At 45.5% G+C, this 15,458-nt stretch overlaps 2 protein-coding genes across 13 annotated transcripts in view; one reads left to right on the plus strand and one right to left on the minus strand.

Annotated features, from left to right (window-relative positions):
- CAMK1G (calcium/calmodulin dependent protein kinase IG) overlaps positions 1 to 15,458 on the plus strand; it is a 77,088-nt gene that overhangs the window by 15,435 nt on the left and 46,195 nt on the right. For 4 of the 5 annotated variants that reach the window (XM_029574084.1, XM_029574087.1, XM_029574086.1 and 1 more), the window contains exons 4-13: positions 2,652 to 2,780; positions 3,416 to 3,490; positions 4,231 to 4,369; positions 5,111 to 5,234; positions 5,463 to 5,538; positions 7,093 to 7,205; positions 7,393 to 7,471; positions 8,627 to 8,714; positions 9,270 to 10,051; positions 11,123 to 12,849. In XM_029574084.1, coding sequence (XP_029429944.1) covers positions 2,652 to 2,780; positions 3,416 to 3,490; positions 4,231 to 4,369; positions 5,111 to 5,234; positions 5,463 to 5,538; positions 7,093 to 7,205; positions 7,393 to 7,471; positions 8,627 to 8,714; positions 9,270 to 10,051; positions 11,123 to 11,204 — 1,687 coding nt within the window. In that variant the 3' untranslated portion in view covers positions 11,205 to 12,849. Of the gene's footprint in view, positions 1 to 2,651; positions 2,781 to 3,415; positions 3,491 to 4,230; positions 4,370 to 5,110; positions 5,235 to 5,462; positions 5,539 to 7,092; positions 7,206 to 7,392; positions 7,472 to 8,626; positions 8,715 to 9,269; positions 10,052 to 11,122; positions 12,850 to 15,458 lie in introns of those variants that run through there. The other variant, XM_029574089.1, reaches the window with a different exon arrangement.
- The window catches only part of LAMB3 (laminin subunit beta 3), a 70,562-nt gene continuing 67,420 nt past the window's right edge, over positions 12,317 to 15,458 (minus strand). For all 8 annotated transcript variants that reach the window (XM_029574083.1, XM_029574075.1, XM_029574076.1 and 5 more), the window contains 2 exons: positions 15,200 to 15,353; positions 12,317 to 14,302 (listed from right to left, as the gene is read on the minus strand). In XM_029574083.1, the coding sequence (XP_029429943.1) occupies positions 14,166 to 14,302; positions 15,200 to 15,353 (291 nt within the window). In that variant the 3' untranslated portion in view covers positions 12,317 to 14,165. The remainder of the gene's footprint in view (positions 14,303 to 15,199; positions 15,354 to 15,458) is intronic.

Below are 15,458 nucleotides of genomic sequence, written 5' to 3' on the forward strand. Positions count from 1 at the left end.
TTAATTATTGGATATAACGCTGCATTAATTATTGGATATAACGCTGCTGGTGCACGTGGCGAGCTGCAAAGTGAATCGCCAGATTGGGAAGTCCCTGCACCAAAGAGCTCAAAGCCTTGAGTGGAGCAGGTTGCAGTTCAATGAAAATTGAGTCGGACCACGGTTGTGTGGATTCTGGAGGGCAAAGGCAATCCAACTAGACCGTCAAATGCTTTCCACCTTCAAGGAGCGGTTCAGTACGCCTGGTTTTATCCTCGTGTCATGGGCGATGCGTGGCCTTTTACTGAAGGTAGGCAGGAAAACATCCAAGCCCTTTGTGTGAGTAAATGGCGTTTTTACCTGCGTTTAAAGGGCCCTCCATCAATGCGGCTCACCGTCTGAGAGGAAGGGACCCCCGGGGCACAGTGAGGTCAGGGGGAGGAAGTACATGTGTCATTTGTACTTTCAAACCTTTGCGTGCCATTTTCCAACAAAATGTTACCTGCAGAAAAAGCAGGCCCGTACTTTCTACCCAAGGCAACGCAAAGCTAGATGCCCATTTTCACTATGAAAATCGGTGCAAGGCCCGCAGATTAAGAAAACAGAAAGGTTGGCACAGTCTTGGTCCCTGTAGCTGTGCAAGGACCGCGGTGTTTGAGCGTCACTAGGGCTCGCATTGTGCTCCTTCACTTTCTGCCTCTCGTTGGAAGCCGCCTGCAGACACAGCCCGAGCAGCAGCGGCTGCAATCAGCTGGCCCACCATGTGCCTGATAAATTATCTGCTGCAAAGAGAGAAAAGGCCCTCACAAGAGTTCATAGCAGATTATTTATATATAATAACAGGGTTCTCGGGACAAACTGATCCAGAAGCACAAATTCCTGGCTGCAGGGGTTAAAGCCGAGATTGGATCAGCCTGGCCTGACAAATCAAAACATGGAATCGGCTCGTGGCAGAAATTTTCATTTACCCGTGAAGTCCTGAGATATTAGTACAGAACAGAGCTGAAATATGTTTTTTGCATTACAGTTCATTTTATTGAAAATGTATTTCTTTAAAGTGGGCTTCTTTTGTCTCTCTAGTGTGCCTGATGCACGTCTAGAAACCCCGGAGCTATAACGCAGCTGGCCGCGTCTTTAAGTATTGATAGCACGTGCACAAAATGGGTCAGGTGGGCCCCCAGCCAGTGGGTAAAACAGAGCCGGTGACCTTAAGCATGTTTTTGACCACAGTCTGTTGCAGCTGAAAATTCTTCTAAATCCCACTGCCCAAAATGTAGCCAGCTAGCATGGCCAGGGTCGGCCAGCTGAATTTAGCCAGCTAGCCCTGTGTTGGGAACCTGCCCTGAGAATGCCTTCTGAACCACCCACTTTTTGAATGACTAAATTTAGCTGACCAGTGGATTTAGCCACTCAGCAGGATGACCTTTTCACCTCTGGTGATATAGCTACCTTGCTCCATAATTAGGGGGCTGGGTCTCTCTTGAAAATCCACGGTGTGTGTGTGTTAACACAGTGATACCGTTAGTGGATCTGCAGTAACATTTTGTTGTGTCAGATAAAAAACGGAGGGCGTGTCGCCGCGCGGATTGTGACTGAAAGGACGCCAGCAATGCCATTGTTACTACAGTTACGTTGGTTGCCGGTGGAGGTGCGGAATAACTTTAAGAGTTTGACCCTTGAAAGTCAGTCTGACATGGCAGGAGGCAGGAAGAAACCGGCGGTCACAATGTAAAAAGCTCTGCCATTTGTGAATGTTTTTCAGCTTCTGTTTCCAACTTTGTGCAAGGGTCCCTCCTGCCTTGATATAAGAGCAGAAAGTGATGTGAAATGCTTTCAGAAGAGAGAGAATACACGATGTCCATTAGATTAAGTGATCCTGTCTCAAAGCTTGAGAAAATGCTTGTTAGCAGCATCTAAGTGATCAGCTAGGCTTCAGATAATGATCACCGGTAATTGGTAGAGAAAAGTCTTATTTTATTCTTTTAATGTTGTATTTTGTATTATTTTGTTTTACAATTCTTCATCACTTTGGGAGTTTTTAACAGGAATGCGATTGATAAATAAATAAAATAGGGAATTCCATGTTTCGGGTGACATATCTCTTGGAAAACTAAACCCTAAGTCTGGTATCGTTGCCTGACACTTCTTATCTTCTCCGGGTTATCTGGGTGCTAGTCTTGCAATACTGTGAGCCTGGGGTTGCTGGGAAAAAGCACAGCTCAGACTCCCCCAGTGACCAGCCTAAATAGGGTTTATTCAGCAGCTTTAAGCCATAAATGAAACTGCTTTGTCACAAATCACAGGTTATCTTGGTCTTCAGACTAAATAATAAAGGACAATTACCCCTGAAGGAAGACAGTCTGCAATCATTGTGACCTCTAGGAAACAGGCCAAACTTGAGAATTAGAAACCCTGGCCTGGATTCTGTCTCTGCCCTCTTACACCTGGATTTGTGCTGCCCCTAGACGCAGTAACGTAAGACTCCAACCTAACCTGATGCCAGGGAGACATCTACTAACCCCGGCCCGAGCAGCACCTCCCTACGCTGCAGTGCTGCTGCCTTGCTTGCCTTCCTGCTGGAGGGTCTGTGATGCTCCTGGGACGGAGGAAGGCAGTCGTGGAGTCCTCACGACATGCAGCTCGGTAACCTTTACCTCTGCTTCTCCCCACAGAGGTGCTTTTTCCGAAGTGTTCCTGGTAAAGCAGAGGGCCACAGGGAAACATTTTGCACTGAAGTGCATTAAAAAGGCCCAGAATATGAGGGATATCAGCCTAGAAAACGAGATCGCCGTGCTGAAAAAGTAAGTCTCTGAATATTCATTTACCCATTCTCCTCCTCTCACCCAAATCCTGACTCAGCCAGACTTTTGGAAGTCCTGCAAAGTTGAGGCACTTGGTGAGACAATTCATCTCCCCCCTGTCTCGAAAATTCCTGAACAGGGACCCTCTCATTCTAATTAGCCCAGACTTCCTCATCCTACGAGGATAAAAGTGGGATAGCATTATTCTCCTAGTTTTTATTTTACTACCTATGGATAGTGCCACAATAAATCACAAATATTGCTATGTCTTAAGCACAGAACAGTAGGGCCAGCTCGGAGATTTTCCTCTGATGCATATTCGTCTCTAGGTGCCCGATTGGATTCTCCCAATTCCAATGTGGTCTCTCTTACAGGCTTAAGAAGCCTCATCCTGAGAGCCATCTGAAAGGGTTTAGATGAACTCGCTTGCTTTCTGTGTGTTGGGGGAAGGGGTGACCGTGACCTTCATCCGTGCAACGCGCTAAACACCGAATCTCCTTTGTCACGTTTTTCTACTCCGTGTGTTTTGCCTTTACAAACTGAGGAACAATGCAGCCTTGTAGACTCCATGACAAAAGGAATAAAAAAAAAAAAAAAAAGACTACATTTTGCTGCTGATTTGATTTGGTTTGTAGAATAAAGCATGAGAACATCGTGACTCTGGAGGATGTTTACGAGAGCGCGACTCACTTTTACCTGGTCATGCAGCTGTGAGTACTGATTTCCCATTCTTCTCTTCTCTGGTTCGGAAAGGGCTTTGTGTGGCTGATGTGTGGTGAGAGCAGCCCCTGTGCCTGACCAAAGCGGGCTGTAGATGTGGAAGGGATGAAGGAACAAACCCTGGGCAGTGCAGCCAATTCGGGCACCTCTGATGCGTTTTTCATGGAATCTCAAATTAGGCTTTTTTTTTTTTTTTTTTTTTAAATAAGAGGGAAAAGATTTTGGTGGGTGAGATTCTGGGAAAAGTGCTGCTGCTGGGATTTTTAAGACCTTGAAAGGGATCTTTTCTCGCTGCTGCAGAGGCATGGTGGGTTTTGAGCCTTTGCTTAGGTCAAGACTTAGGTGCTGGGCAATTTGAAGACGGTTGGATTTGATGTTCTTCTGATCTTCTTTCAACCTAACTACTGCATGATAATCATGGTTTAGATAATCAAGTTTATGATGAAATCTAATTTAAGATGCTCGAGTGAGGCTACGGGATAGAACCTTCCAACGATGTAATATACATTTTTCTGCTCAATAATTAAATCCAAAATCAGTAAGAGAAGGGTCTTAAATTCTGCTTCTTCTGTTGATTAAACTTAGAGGTGCTCGGCAATTTAATTTCAGAATGGGGTTTAGTACTTTGCTTACAGACTTGCTGTGGCATTGGAACGCCAGAAGGAGAAGCAACATTTAAATCCTGAGCTAATTCTTTGCTTCTGTCTCTTCCATGCCTAATCTCCTGCAGAGTTTCTGGGGGCGAGCTGTTTGACCGGATCCTAGAGCGTGGGGTCTATACTGAGAAAGATGGCAGCATTGTGATACACCAGGTCTTGTCTGCAGTGAAGTATCTGCACGATAATGGGATAGTGCACAGGGATTTAAAGGTAGGGAACCTGCAGGGTTCCGGGCCAGGACCATTTATCCAGCTGACGTAGCCGGATAACTTTTAGGACTGCCGGTTTGGGACTCAGTCCTGCTCCCTTTGGACCAAGCTGGAAGGGGGAAGGTGTAAGATCAAGCCCAAAAGATCATTTTTTTTTTTTTTTAAATCTTGCTGCCCGTTTAGTCTGCAAGGGAGATGTTTCCAAATAAAAGGAATGAAGTTTATTTTGAAAACAAAACTGAAATGTCGTTGAGACAAAAAAAAAGCACATCCCTAGAGAGAAGTTTTCTGTAATGTGGTTTTTTTTTTTTCATTGAATTCATCAGGAAGACTTTGATGTCCGGGTTTTGTTGGATTGACCCTAAATTTAAAATATGGTGGGAATAAGTCTGTGGGTTTTATTTGGTTTTTTAAAGAGCATCAGGTAGCAAGGCCCACAGCAGACATTTGTGAACATGCCGGGATCTCATTCACATGTTAATGTTCAGAAAGACAAAGCTACTTCCAAATGCATTAGGTCGCGCTCTTTATATCGGCCACCAGTTGGGGTGCAACTCATAGCCAAACGTGGCTATCTTCCTCCCAAGACCCCTTGGAAATGCCACTTCAGTCTGTCCTTCCGTTGCAGTATTCACCAGCGGACCCCAGAGAAAGGAGACCCTGTAGGTAGAATTAGCGATTGCTTAGTTACTGTTATCCTCGCCCAGTGTTTAACATGTGACCATTTCTTGTATGGGCACAGCCTGAGAACCTGCTTTACCTGAACCCTGATGAGGACTCAAAGATCATGATTACTGATTTTGGCTTGTCCAAAATAGAAGGCAACGGAATCATGTCTACTGCCTGTGGGACTCCTGGCTACGTCGGTAGGTTGGCACTTAAGGTACATTCACATATCGTGTGCCGCATAATGCAGAGTTCTAGTATCTAGACTTGGTCCAGGAGGAACCTGGGGTGTTTTATAGGTTGCAATAGCACCTACAGAAAAGTAGGAGCAGGAACTACTCTGCCGAAACACACTTTAATACAGGGGTGCATAAGTCAGTTCATATTACCTCTTTGCTATTTTTAAGATCTACTTTCCTGTTTTCCAGCTCCAGAGGTGCTGGCCCAGAAGCCCTACAGTAAGGCAGTGGACTGCTGGTCGATAGGCGTTATTACCTACATCTTGTGAGTATCTACAACTACTTAACATATCCAAAAGTTCTGAATTGTGTGCTACTCTGTATCAGTGTTTCCCAGCCCTCTCCGGGAAGCACACATCCAGTTGGGTTTTTAGGATTGCCACAAAGAATCTGTGTCTCCAGTGTATGCAGATTTATCTCACACATATTCATTATGGATATTCTGCAAGTTGAAGGACCTAAATATATATACCCTGAAGGAGTGGAGGTGCAGGGGAGATAGGATACAGACTTCAGATACCTGAAAGGTTTTAATGACGCACAATCGACAAACCTTTTCCATTGGAAAGAAATCAGTAGAACTAGGGGGTCACAACATGAAACTCCAGGGAGGAAGACTCAGAACCAATGTCAGGAAATGTTTCTTCTCGGAGAGGGTGGTGGATGCCTGGAATGCCCTTTTGGAGGAGGTGGTGAAGACAAAAACAGTGAAAGATTTCAAAGGGGCCTAAAAGCTAGAGGATGGGTCCCTAAAAGCTTGAGGATGGGAATGAGGAAAAGAGTGCATGGGGGTAACTTGCTGGTGTGGCGGTTACTACCCTTAACCAATAAGCCTTCGTACTGTTGATGCAACTCCATCATTGCTCTCTGCTTTAACGATAGGGGGGGAAAGGGGAATTGGACTCAGACAGCAGCCAAGGACATTGAATTTTACAGTCTGGGAAAACAAATAAGTATGGGGGTAACTTGCTGATGCGGAGGTTACTACCCTTAGCCAATAAGCCTTATACTTGTGATGTAACTCCAACATTGCTCTCTGCTTCAACGATAGGGGGGGGGGGGGGGGAATTGGACTCAGACAGCAGCCAACAAGGACATTGAATTTTACAGTCTGGGAAAACAAATAAGTATGGGGGTAACTTGCTGATGCGGAGGTTACTACCCTTAGCCAATAAGCCTTATACTTGTGATGTAACTCCAACATTGCTCTTTGCTTCAACGATAGGGGGGGGGGGGGGGGGAAGGGGAATTGGACTCAGACAGCAGCCAACAAGGACATTGAATTTTACAGTCTGGGAAAACAAATAAGTATGGGGGTAACTCGCTGATGTGGCTGTTATTGCCCTTAGCCAATAAGCCTTATACTTGTGATGTAACTGCAACATTGCTCTTTGCTTCAGCGGCAAGAGATAAGAGATAACGGGGAATTGGAATCAGGCAGCAACCAACGGTTTGGGAAACTAAGTATGGGTGAAACCTGTATGTTGCAGCGGATGCTACCATAAGCTTGCTGGGCAGACTGGATGGACCGTTTGGTGCCTTTTCTGCCGTTATTTTTGTTTCTGTATGAGTACCTGAGTGTAGCTGTACTTTGAAACATTGCTGACCACATATGCAGCAGCATAACAGAGAAATACTTTTCCATCCGCCGAACATCTGCTGTGGGCCACAGCTGTACAAAGGCCTGGCCATGTTGTTTTCCATTGAAACTGCTGGGGGTGCGGAAGGTTGCCCTGTGGAAATCCATGCCGTTGCTGGATAGCACTGAGCCTTATCACCAGAGCTCGTTCTCCGCTTACTGCTTGTTGCTTATGTACAGGCTGTGTGGTTACCCTCCTTTCTATGAAGACACAGAGTCCAGGCTGTTTGAGAAGATCAAAGAAGGTTGCTATGAATTTGAATCTCCGTTCTGGGATGATATTTCCCATTCGGGTAAGTGAACACACCATGTATCATTGTCCCTCTGTGCATCCAGAGCCTCAAGAAACACGTCGTCCTTGTCTCACTGCATCACGTGACCTGGTTTTCATGTTTTAATAGTAGTTGGTTGCAAGCATCGCAGTTGGAAATTTATTGTTGCAGCTGCATTAATGTCTATTCTCTTTGTTTTGGTCCATAGCAAAGGACTTTATCAGGACTCTGCTTGAGAAGGACCCAAAGGAGAGATTTACCTGTGAGAAGGCACTACGACATCCTTGGTAAGACTCAAAGAATGCACGGAGCTGTTAAGTATATGCATGTAATGCTAATTGGAGCAGGCATCATCAACATGACTCAAACACAGGGTTTGTTGGTCATTTATTTATTTATTTTATTTCAAATTTTTATATACCGGCATTCGAGACAGCAGTCACATCATGCTGGTTCACATAAAACAGGGGTGCATAGTAAACATAACTATAACAAAGGTGCTGAAAAGGCAGTTACATATAACAGGGTGATAAGAACTTGGATGAGAAGGAAGAGAAAGGATAGGTTATTAATTTACATATGTAAAACAATAGAATGGATAACCAAGTTGTAGTTGGAGATTAGTTTCCCATGAATGTAGGAGGTAATAGGGTTGTGCATTCGTTATAGCTGTTTCGGCGGGTATGCGTGTACCTCACCAACTTTCTAGTACATGTGGGAAATGGAGAGTATGTGTGCATTTTTAATAATGAGATATGCACGCACTCAGTTTTCCTGCATGTACTACAAAGTCAGCAAGGTATACACGTACGTGCCAAAATGGATGTAACGAATGCAGAACCTTAGGAGGTAACTATTTAAGATACCTAGTGAGGGAATAAGTACAAGCTGGCCCTGGTGCTGAGCAGCACCATGCAGGAGGTCTCTGGGAGAGAAGGAGTTCTCAGTCTAAGTTTAGGCTGGAAACGCCCTTGCCTTGTTGAAGTCTGAAAGAATTTGAGGATTTTCCTCTGGTCCACTGGGAATGTAGTGTCCATATTGTTTTCCCCTGGTAAATCTGTGGTAATGCCTCCAGATTTGTGAAAATGTGCATCGAATCTGGCCAGAGCAGACCCTGCAAATTGAGCAAATCTGCTCAAACTTTGATGGAGTTTCAACCATTTGAGAAATCAACATCAGGATTCTATAGGGAGTTTTGTGAAAAAGTTTGTCATATGAATTCAACAATCATGAACTTGCTTGAGCGTTGCATTGCTCTGCTGCTGAGATCCCGATGGTAAGACATGATGAGAGAAATATCATGGCTTTGTGAATAGAAACATGGACAAGAGGACGTTATGATTCTTCACAAGTTGTCCACATCTGTTTGAGTTTGCTTATTAGATTGTCCAGTATTGTGATCTTCGATTCATCCTCTTGTCTCTCTCTCTCATATTTTCTAGGATTGCCGGAAACGCAGCCCTTCACCGGGATATATACCAATCTGTCAGCATTCAGATGAAGAAAAACTTTGCAAAGAGCAAATGGAGGGTACGTTACTATTCCATGAACCTTTGAAAGAAATGTATCAGAAACAGGATACTTTTCAGCTGTTTGGCATCTTCCCTGCAATTCCAAGATTTTCTGCTGAGTTATGGAAGAGCCACACTAAAGTACAAAACTTTGAGAACATTGCTCTAGAATGTTCTCAATGTTCTCATTCTAGAACAATGAGAACAATGTTCTCATTGTTCTAGAATGTTCACTTTAAATATATTCCCTTTATTGTGCACATTACCACTGGTATCCTATACGGATGTGCATTTGTTTCCTCCGATTCAGTGGTACATGGTACCTCGTCGACTTTTTAAGTACACATGGGAAACAGAGTATGCGTGTATTTTACACTCATACTCTTCCTGCATGTACTAGAAAGTTGGCAAGGTACAGCGTACCCACCAAAACGAATATAACAAATGCACATCTCTAGTTTTCCTAATAAGGGAGCATGAGAACCAAGCGAAAGTTTAGTATAAGAAGAAAACTTCTCTTGCCTTTTGGGAACTGTAATTCTAGCCAATGTAAAGGTTGCATTTCTTTTCACAGCAAGCATTCAATGCTGCCACAGTAGTTTACCACATGAAGAAGCTACACATGATTAACAATCAAAAGAACGCAGTAAATTCAAGAATTAATCGAGAGGTGATCCCCACAATCAAAGTATCAGAAGCTACAAATCTCAACACCCCAGTCACTGCTGCTGAGGACAGGTCCGGTCAAGAAAAAAACAGATTGACTCAAGCAACCGTGAATGGGATTCTGCCCACGAACTGTATCCAAAACAGCTTAAAAAAAACCTCTACTCCAAACAAGTTTATGCAAAAGACACATGCTGAGAACAATCCTTCTGCAAAGGTCACTGCTCAACACAAGTTGACGGAGGAAAATCTCACCTCAAACAAGTCGGACTTCAGTTATACAGTTGAGAACATGCCTCTGGAAAAGAGTCCTTTCCCAAATAATGCTGAATGTCTACAGACCATCCCTGCACATGCAAACCAAGATAATCAAATACAAAAGAATCTTGTACAAGTCAAGCCATGCAAAACCGGTGATGTCCAAGTGGTTGAAAACACTGCATCGAAGGACTCTTCTAACAATAGCAAAAACTCTGCCTTCAAAAGCTCTTCCCTGAACAACTCTGACCATGGCGGAACGTCCAAAGGCAATCCTGTAGGTTGCCTTAATAATCGATTTCTCAAGATTGAAATGGTCCAGGCACCGGTCGGTCCAGGCACAGCCAACGGGATTCCCTGTGCGCCAAGTGAAAAGGGAAAACCAGCTTACTGCTCGGACTCTGGGCTTCTCAAGAAAGCAAACAAAAAGCAGTAAGTACCCTCGAGTGTGTGCCTAATACGTGACCCTTCTTGCGCCACACCTGTGCAGTGGTGCTTGGTGAACACCGAGTACTATGGGGGCTATAGTGAGTAGCCCAAGTTTTAATAAATGCATTTGTAGCTGATTTTCAAAAGGGAGAGCTCTCCAGAGTAAATTGCACCCGGCTCTTTGTGGGAGCAGTGGAGTGAGAGGGTGAGCAACATAGCATGCATACAGTTGAAAATTGCCCGAGCTGAACACGCTCAAAGGAATGGCTAAAAGTAGGAGAGTTGTGCACTGCCATCACCCCCCATGCCCAAGAAATTACACGGCGGGGGGGGGGCCCCGCCGTGTAATTTCTTGGGCACTGTGAGGGGAACAGTTTTCAGGCCGGGTCATGATATTCAGTAAGTGCAAACCACTGGTTTTGGGCGTGGCTATATGTTTTTCAAGCCTGGGATTGGTAATCAATACAAAAGAAATACTCCCGCTAAGAGCATTTGTGTAGTCCTGGCACTGTCTGCCAGACCTGAGAGAAACTCAAAAACTGCAGCCCGCCCCCCCCCCCACACAAAAATCACTTCAAATCGCAAGGGCCTACCCTCCCCTCAAGGTCACAGGCAAACACGACCTCCCAGTCTGAATATCCCTATATTCGGCACTATTTAGGCGAACAAGTGAAACCTGCTCTGTGGCATGTCTGACGTATCTGATTAACTTAACCGCACAATTCTGAATATTGGCACTCACCCAGTCAAATTAGCAGTCTTAAATAGCACTGAATATCGGCCTCAAGGCCCCTGGTAATGCTGGCATTGGCCTAGAGTTGGGCTCCTAAGTTAGGTGCCTGGTGCTGAAAATCAGTGCTGAGCATGAAACTTTGTTTGCCTGCCCCTCTAACCACCAGCTCTCAGCCCTGGCACATTTTCAAAAGAGCTGATTAGGGAGGCTAAATCCTTTGAAAATCAGCCAGGAAATCTCTTACTGGACAGGTTAACAAACCCAAAAATGCACCGATAGACTAGTGTCAACAACATGCTGTACATAGTATCCCAGTATATTTTATTTTATTTCCTCCCCAGACATTTTCCATCGGCTTCTGTGAAAGCCAGTAAACTCACACATTGTGGAAGTGGACAGACTGGAGTTTGTGCTGTCATGTGACCCACAAGAGTGGGGTCAGGTAAGTGCGCAGGAAACACGAGAAACCAGAGACCTTTTGTTTGGAGATATTTGCATTTTGTAACTAAAGAGACAAGCAAAGATATGTTAGTGCGTCTCCCATTTTCCTCCATGTACGATTGCCACCAAGGAATTGGGTCCCCATCAAAATTTTCCAGAGCGTCAGGCTGCGGGAGTCCCTGGTGCTTTTTAGCGGTGATGGACGGAGCAATGGCCCAATCCTATGGTCAAAGCAATAGTGATATGGCTTCAACGTGAGTCCACCCTCAAGTTATGGACTAACTTAAAAAGTGGAGAAGATCTGGAATCTGTTCCCGTTGGCTTGGCTCCTGGAAAAGCTGTACGTGTCCTGAGGGAGCGGGATTTCGGCCTGTGGATGGAGCTGTAATTCTTGAACGTTCATGTGTGTGTTCAGCTCCGTCATGGAAAATGTATCGAGAAGAAAAATCCCTCCAGATTGGAGGACACTGCAGAAAACCATTTTCTGAAGCTCCTCGCCTCCACCCACCTCATTATAAGGTGTACCGTTTGGGAAGACACGTACCAAATGGGTATCTTGCCAAAAGAAGAATTGTTCCTTATCCACATGTCCCTGAAATTTGCAGCACTTCATAAAGAGTCTTGACGATGGTCACTTTTACAGCAGGACTGGATGCTTTCCTACACTTTGGAGCCAAACATCGGCTACCCTAGTGAGCGAAGTCTCCTATTGACGTTGCTTCTTGAAAACTTTGACCACCACCATTGGGAGGGGGGCATTGTTTGTTTTTCCCAGCAGAATTATAGAAGTGTCAGGCAAACAGTGTAGACGGAGTGAAGGACGCCCTTTACCTCAACAAACACCATGAAATAGGTTTTGAAGAGTAAACCATGAAAAAAGAAGCATTGATGTGGAGATATGTAAGATAACAGGTGGGGCTCATTTCTTTGTACATCTCAGTGTCAGATGCTGTGCTATTTATACCAAAGCCATAGATTGCTCTTTAACAATGCAACTGTACATGAGATTAATCTGCCAGTTAAATTGCAAAAGACGCTTTGCAGAAGTGAAAAATCCACTGTCTGAAGGAAGCAATTTCAGATAACCAAACTCATGGTTTTTTAAGATAACATTTTTTAATATTTTAACATGTAACATCATACAAAACACAGGTGCAGTATTTCACCCTCAAAAAGAGCTTGATCTTGACAATAAGTGTTTTCAGACATGTGGTACGGACTCTTTGCAGGCTGTGATCCCTTTTGATTGGACCGGCACGGCTGCCGTACATGCGCTTTTGAGAGGAGGATCAGTATAGTCTCAACAGGAATGTAGAGGAGGTTCTAATGCATTGGTCCAGTGAAAGGTGCTGCAGCCTGCAATGGAGCCCGTTTCCCAGGGCCAGTCTCACCGCTCAAACTCGGTCAGCCTCTTACTCAGCTGACATTTTGGGGTTGGAGGTTGCCTGCATCTATTCAGTATTGGTCAACTGTACGCAGCAGTTTTATTTCTCATTTGCAGCTGGACAGATGTTAAACGGGCTCTGTAAACTGTGAGAATTGCTTGCTTCTAAGTTTGAAAAAAATACAACCAAAACCCAACTGTAACCACAACAGTATCCAATAAAGATTGTTTTCCTATTTGTGATTTATCCCAATCTGTCTGAATTGTTTTAAGGCTGAAATGGCTTCTTCCTCTGGCCAGATTCACAGTAAGTGACACCGTATCCTTCTGTTTCCAAAGACTTGTTAGAAATGGATTTCCTTTTCTAAGCTGCTTGCTCTGATGGGAGGCTTTGCAGAAGGCTGCAGGCCCCTCACAAAAAGCCAAAACATAGTCTGATGTTCTTGGGGGAGGGGGTTGCAAGGTTAGGATGCTTACTACTGTTTAAAAATATCCAAACGAGCCCCATCCCCCTGCAATCCTACACTATCCTAAAATAAAATATCCCCCAGGCTATGCATGCGTTTTCCAAGAATGAGAAAGTGCAGTCAAAAACCTTTTCTTAGAAAACGAAATTTAAAATTAACCTCCACCCCCCACTGCATCTATGGGGTGGGGGGGGGGGTCTGAACTGAAAATGGCCCAGCAGCACTCCCGCAACCCCTCCCCCATCCTGTTTTCAAAATGGCATCAGCTGATGCTCTTTTCAGAGGGGGTGGGGCAGGAGTGCTGGCGCCTCAGACTTCAGGGACCCCCATGGGTGGGATAAGAGGTGGGGGGGGGGAATGGGGGGGGGGATGCCTTTCCTTTTCTGGGATTTTTTTTCCCCCTTTTCACTTTTGATTTTTATTTTAGGGTTTTTGGTTTTGGTTTTTTTTTTATTAGAAATAAAACAAACATCAAAGGAAAGAAAAGGTAAAAAATAAATAAAAAATCAGGAAACCATTTTTCCCGGGTGCACTCTTACCGCACGCTCCACAATAAGACTCTTAGATGGGAAACTACTTCTTTATTAGAAGAATCCAAACCATCCCAAAGTAAATAAGGGACAAGGTGCTGTGCGGCCCGGAGGCCGCCCTACCCACAGTGATTGTGCAGGAGAGAGAGAGCCGGGGGCAGGCCTGAAACCCAGGAGGGGTCTGGGAAACGCTGAGATGAACAAACAATCTCTGCGCTGCAGCAGAATGCGGTAACTTTTACCACGAACTAATCATGATCAGTGCTGGAAACAAACAAATCAGTTCTAAAGGGGGGTTTGTGTGTGTGTACAGAGAGAAATGTTTGGGCATAAAATGAGATGCCCCAGCTACTAGCAAGATGACAAAACGGTGCTTTAAAAAGAAATGTTAGGATTTATTATGACATCAAGCCATAGTGGAACAGTCCATGTCCTGCTACGAGCAGGGGCTTCAGCGAGGCCTGGGGGGAGAAGGAGCTTCAGTGCCTGTCTGATTTCTGACAGCAGCAGGGCTGGGTGGGCACTGAAAACTGGCTGTGTACAGTTCATGGGCTGAGGTCCTTCACTTGCACAGTGCGAAGAAGGCTGCGCGCGCGTTGATGTCGTTTCGAATGCCCGCGATGCGCTCTTCCAGCCCTGCCAGACTGGCGGCTTTGACGATCAGGGCCTGGCTGCCTTCCTGAAGTTCCATTTCTATGGCTAAGGAAGACAATTTACAGCAATCAGTGAAGGCAGGAAGACGATGGGTTAAAGATTCGGGGCGGGGGGTTGAGTGCTTGCCCTGGCTGCTGAAGCTCCCCTTGCAGGGAGCCATCTGGTATCTTTTCGGTCTAACTCGGGAAGGGGAAGGGTCCCCACCAGCGCAAGCTCACTCCCAATCTGTCATGGGGTGCAGCTTCCAAATGCCACATCCTGCATGGGCACCGCCCCGAACAATCATCCTCTGGGCCCCCTGTAGCCCATGTTGTTTTCTCCCAGTCTGAGCACAGTAGGAAGTAAGGGGCACCAGAGGTAGAAGCAGTCGGTGGCAAACCTTATTACAACTCGCATACGGTTTAACTTACCTTTCTTGGCAGATTGTGTGCACGGAGGCAGAAATATTCAGCCTTTCATCTCTGGCCACAAACCCTGCTCTCATGCGCTTGGGGTTTAGAGGTAAATAATCAAACTTCCTGTGCTGTTGCAAGCCCCGTGGATGGTTTGTACCAATAATCAAAGTGAAACTACTGCAGGCAGGTTTTGCTTTGGATTATTATCCCCTGAAAAATTCCCCGCATGCACTTACTTACTTATTTATTTAAAAGTGCTCATTGCCCGCTACCTCCAGTACAGTTTGGGGCGAGGACCCTGCTTCCCTTGTGGCTGATTTTTTTCCATCAGAAGTAACGTGGGTAGATCCAGTTACATAAAATGAGCTGCGCTGTTCCCCACCCCCATCTACCCTGGGATGCCTTGAAGCAGTGCAGGTAAAAGCCCGCGCGTTGTTGAAGAACGCACAGGATTTTTCAGCGGTGTGGAGGGCGGGGCAGTGAAGCAGCGTTTTGCCCCTGGAGGTGACACTGATTATTAACCTCCCCCCATTCTCTTCCCCCTTACTTTCCATCCGGCTCATCATGCCCAGGGACTCCTGGAAGAGACTTTCTGCCTCTCTCTGCAGGGTCTGCACCTTCTCGCCCTGCGCGCCGAGGTTGGAGGTCTGGCCCAGCCTGCTTTTCAGAAGAGCGTATTTCTGTTTCACCGCTTCCATGCCCTGCAGACAGAAATGCATGCATCAGCTCCAGGCACGAGCAAAGCAAGCAGGGGCCGTAACAAATCCACCCTGTGCGGCGCCCTGGCAAGCACCAGAAAAGGCCTG

Source organism: Rhinatrema bivittatum, chromosome 12, assembly GCF_901001135.1.
Source record: "Rhinatrema bivittatum chromosome 12, aRhiBiv1.1, whole genome shotgun sequence".
Taxonomy (NCBI): domain Eukaryota; kingdom Metazoa; phylum Chordata; class Amphibia; order Gymnophiona; family Rhinatrematidae; genus Rhinatrema; species Rhinatrema bivittatum.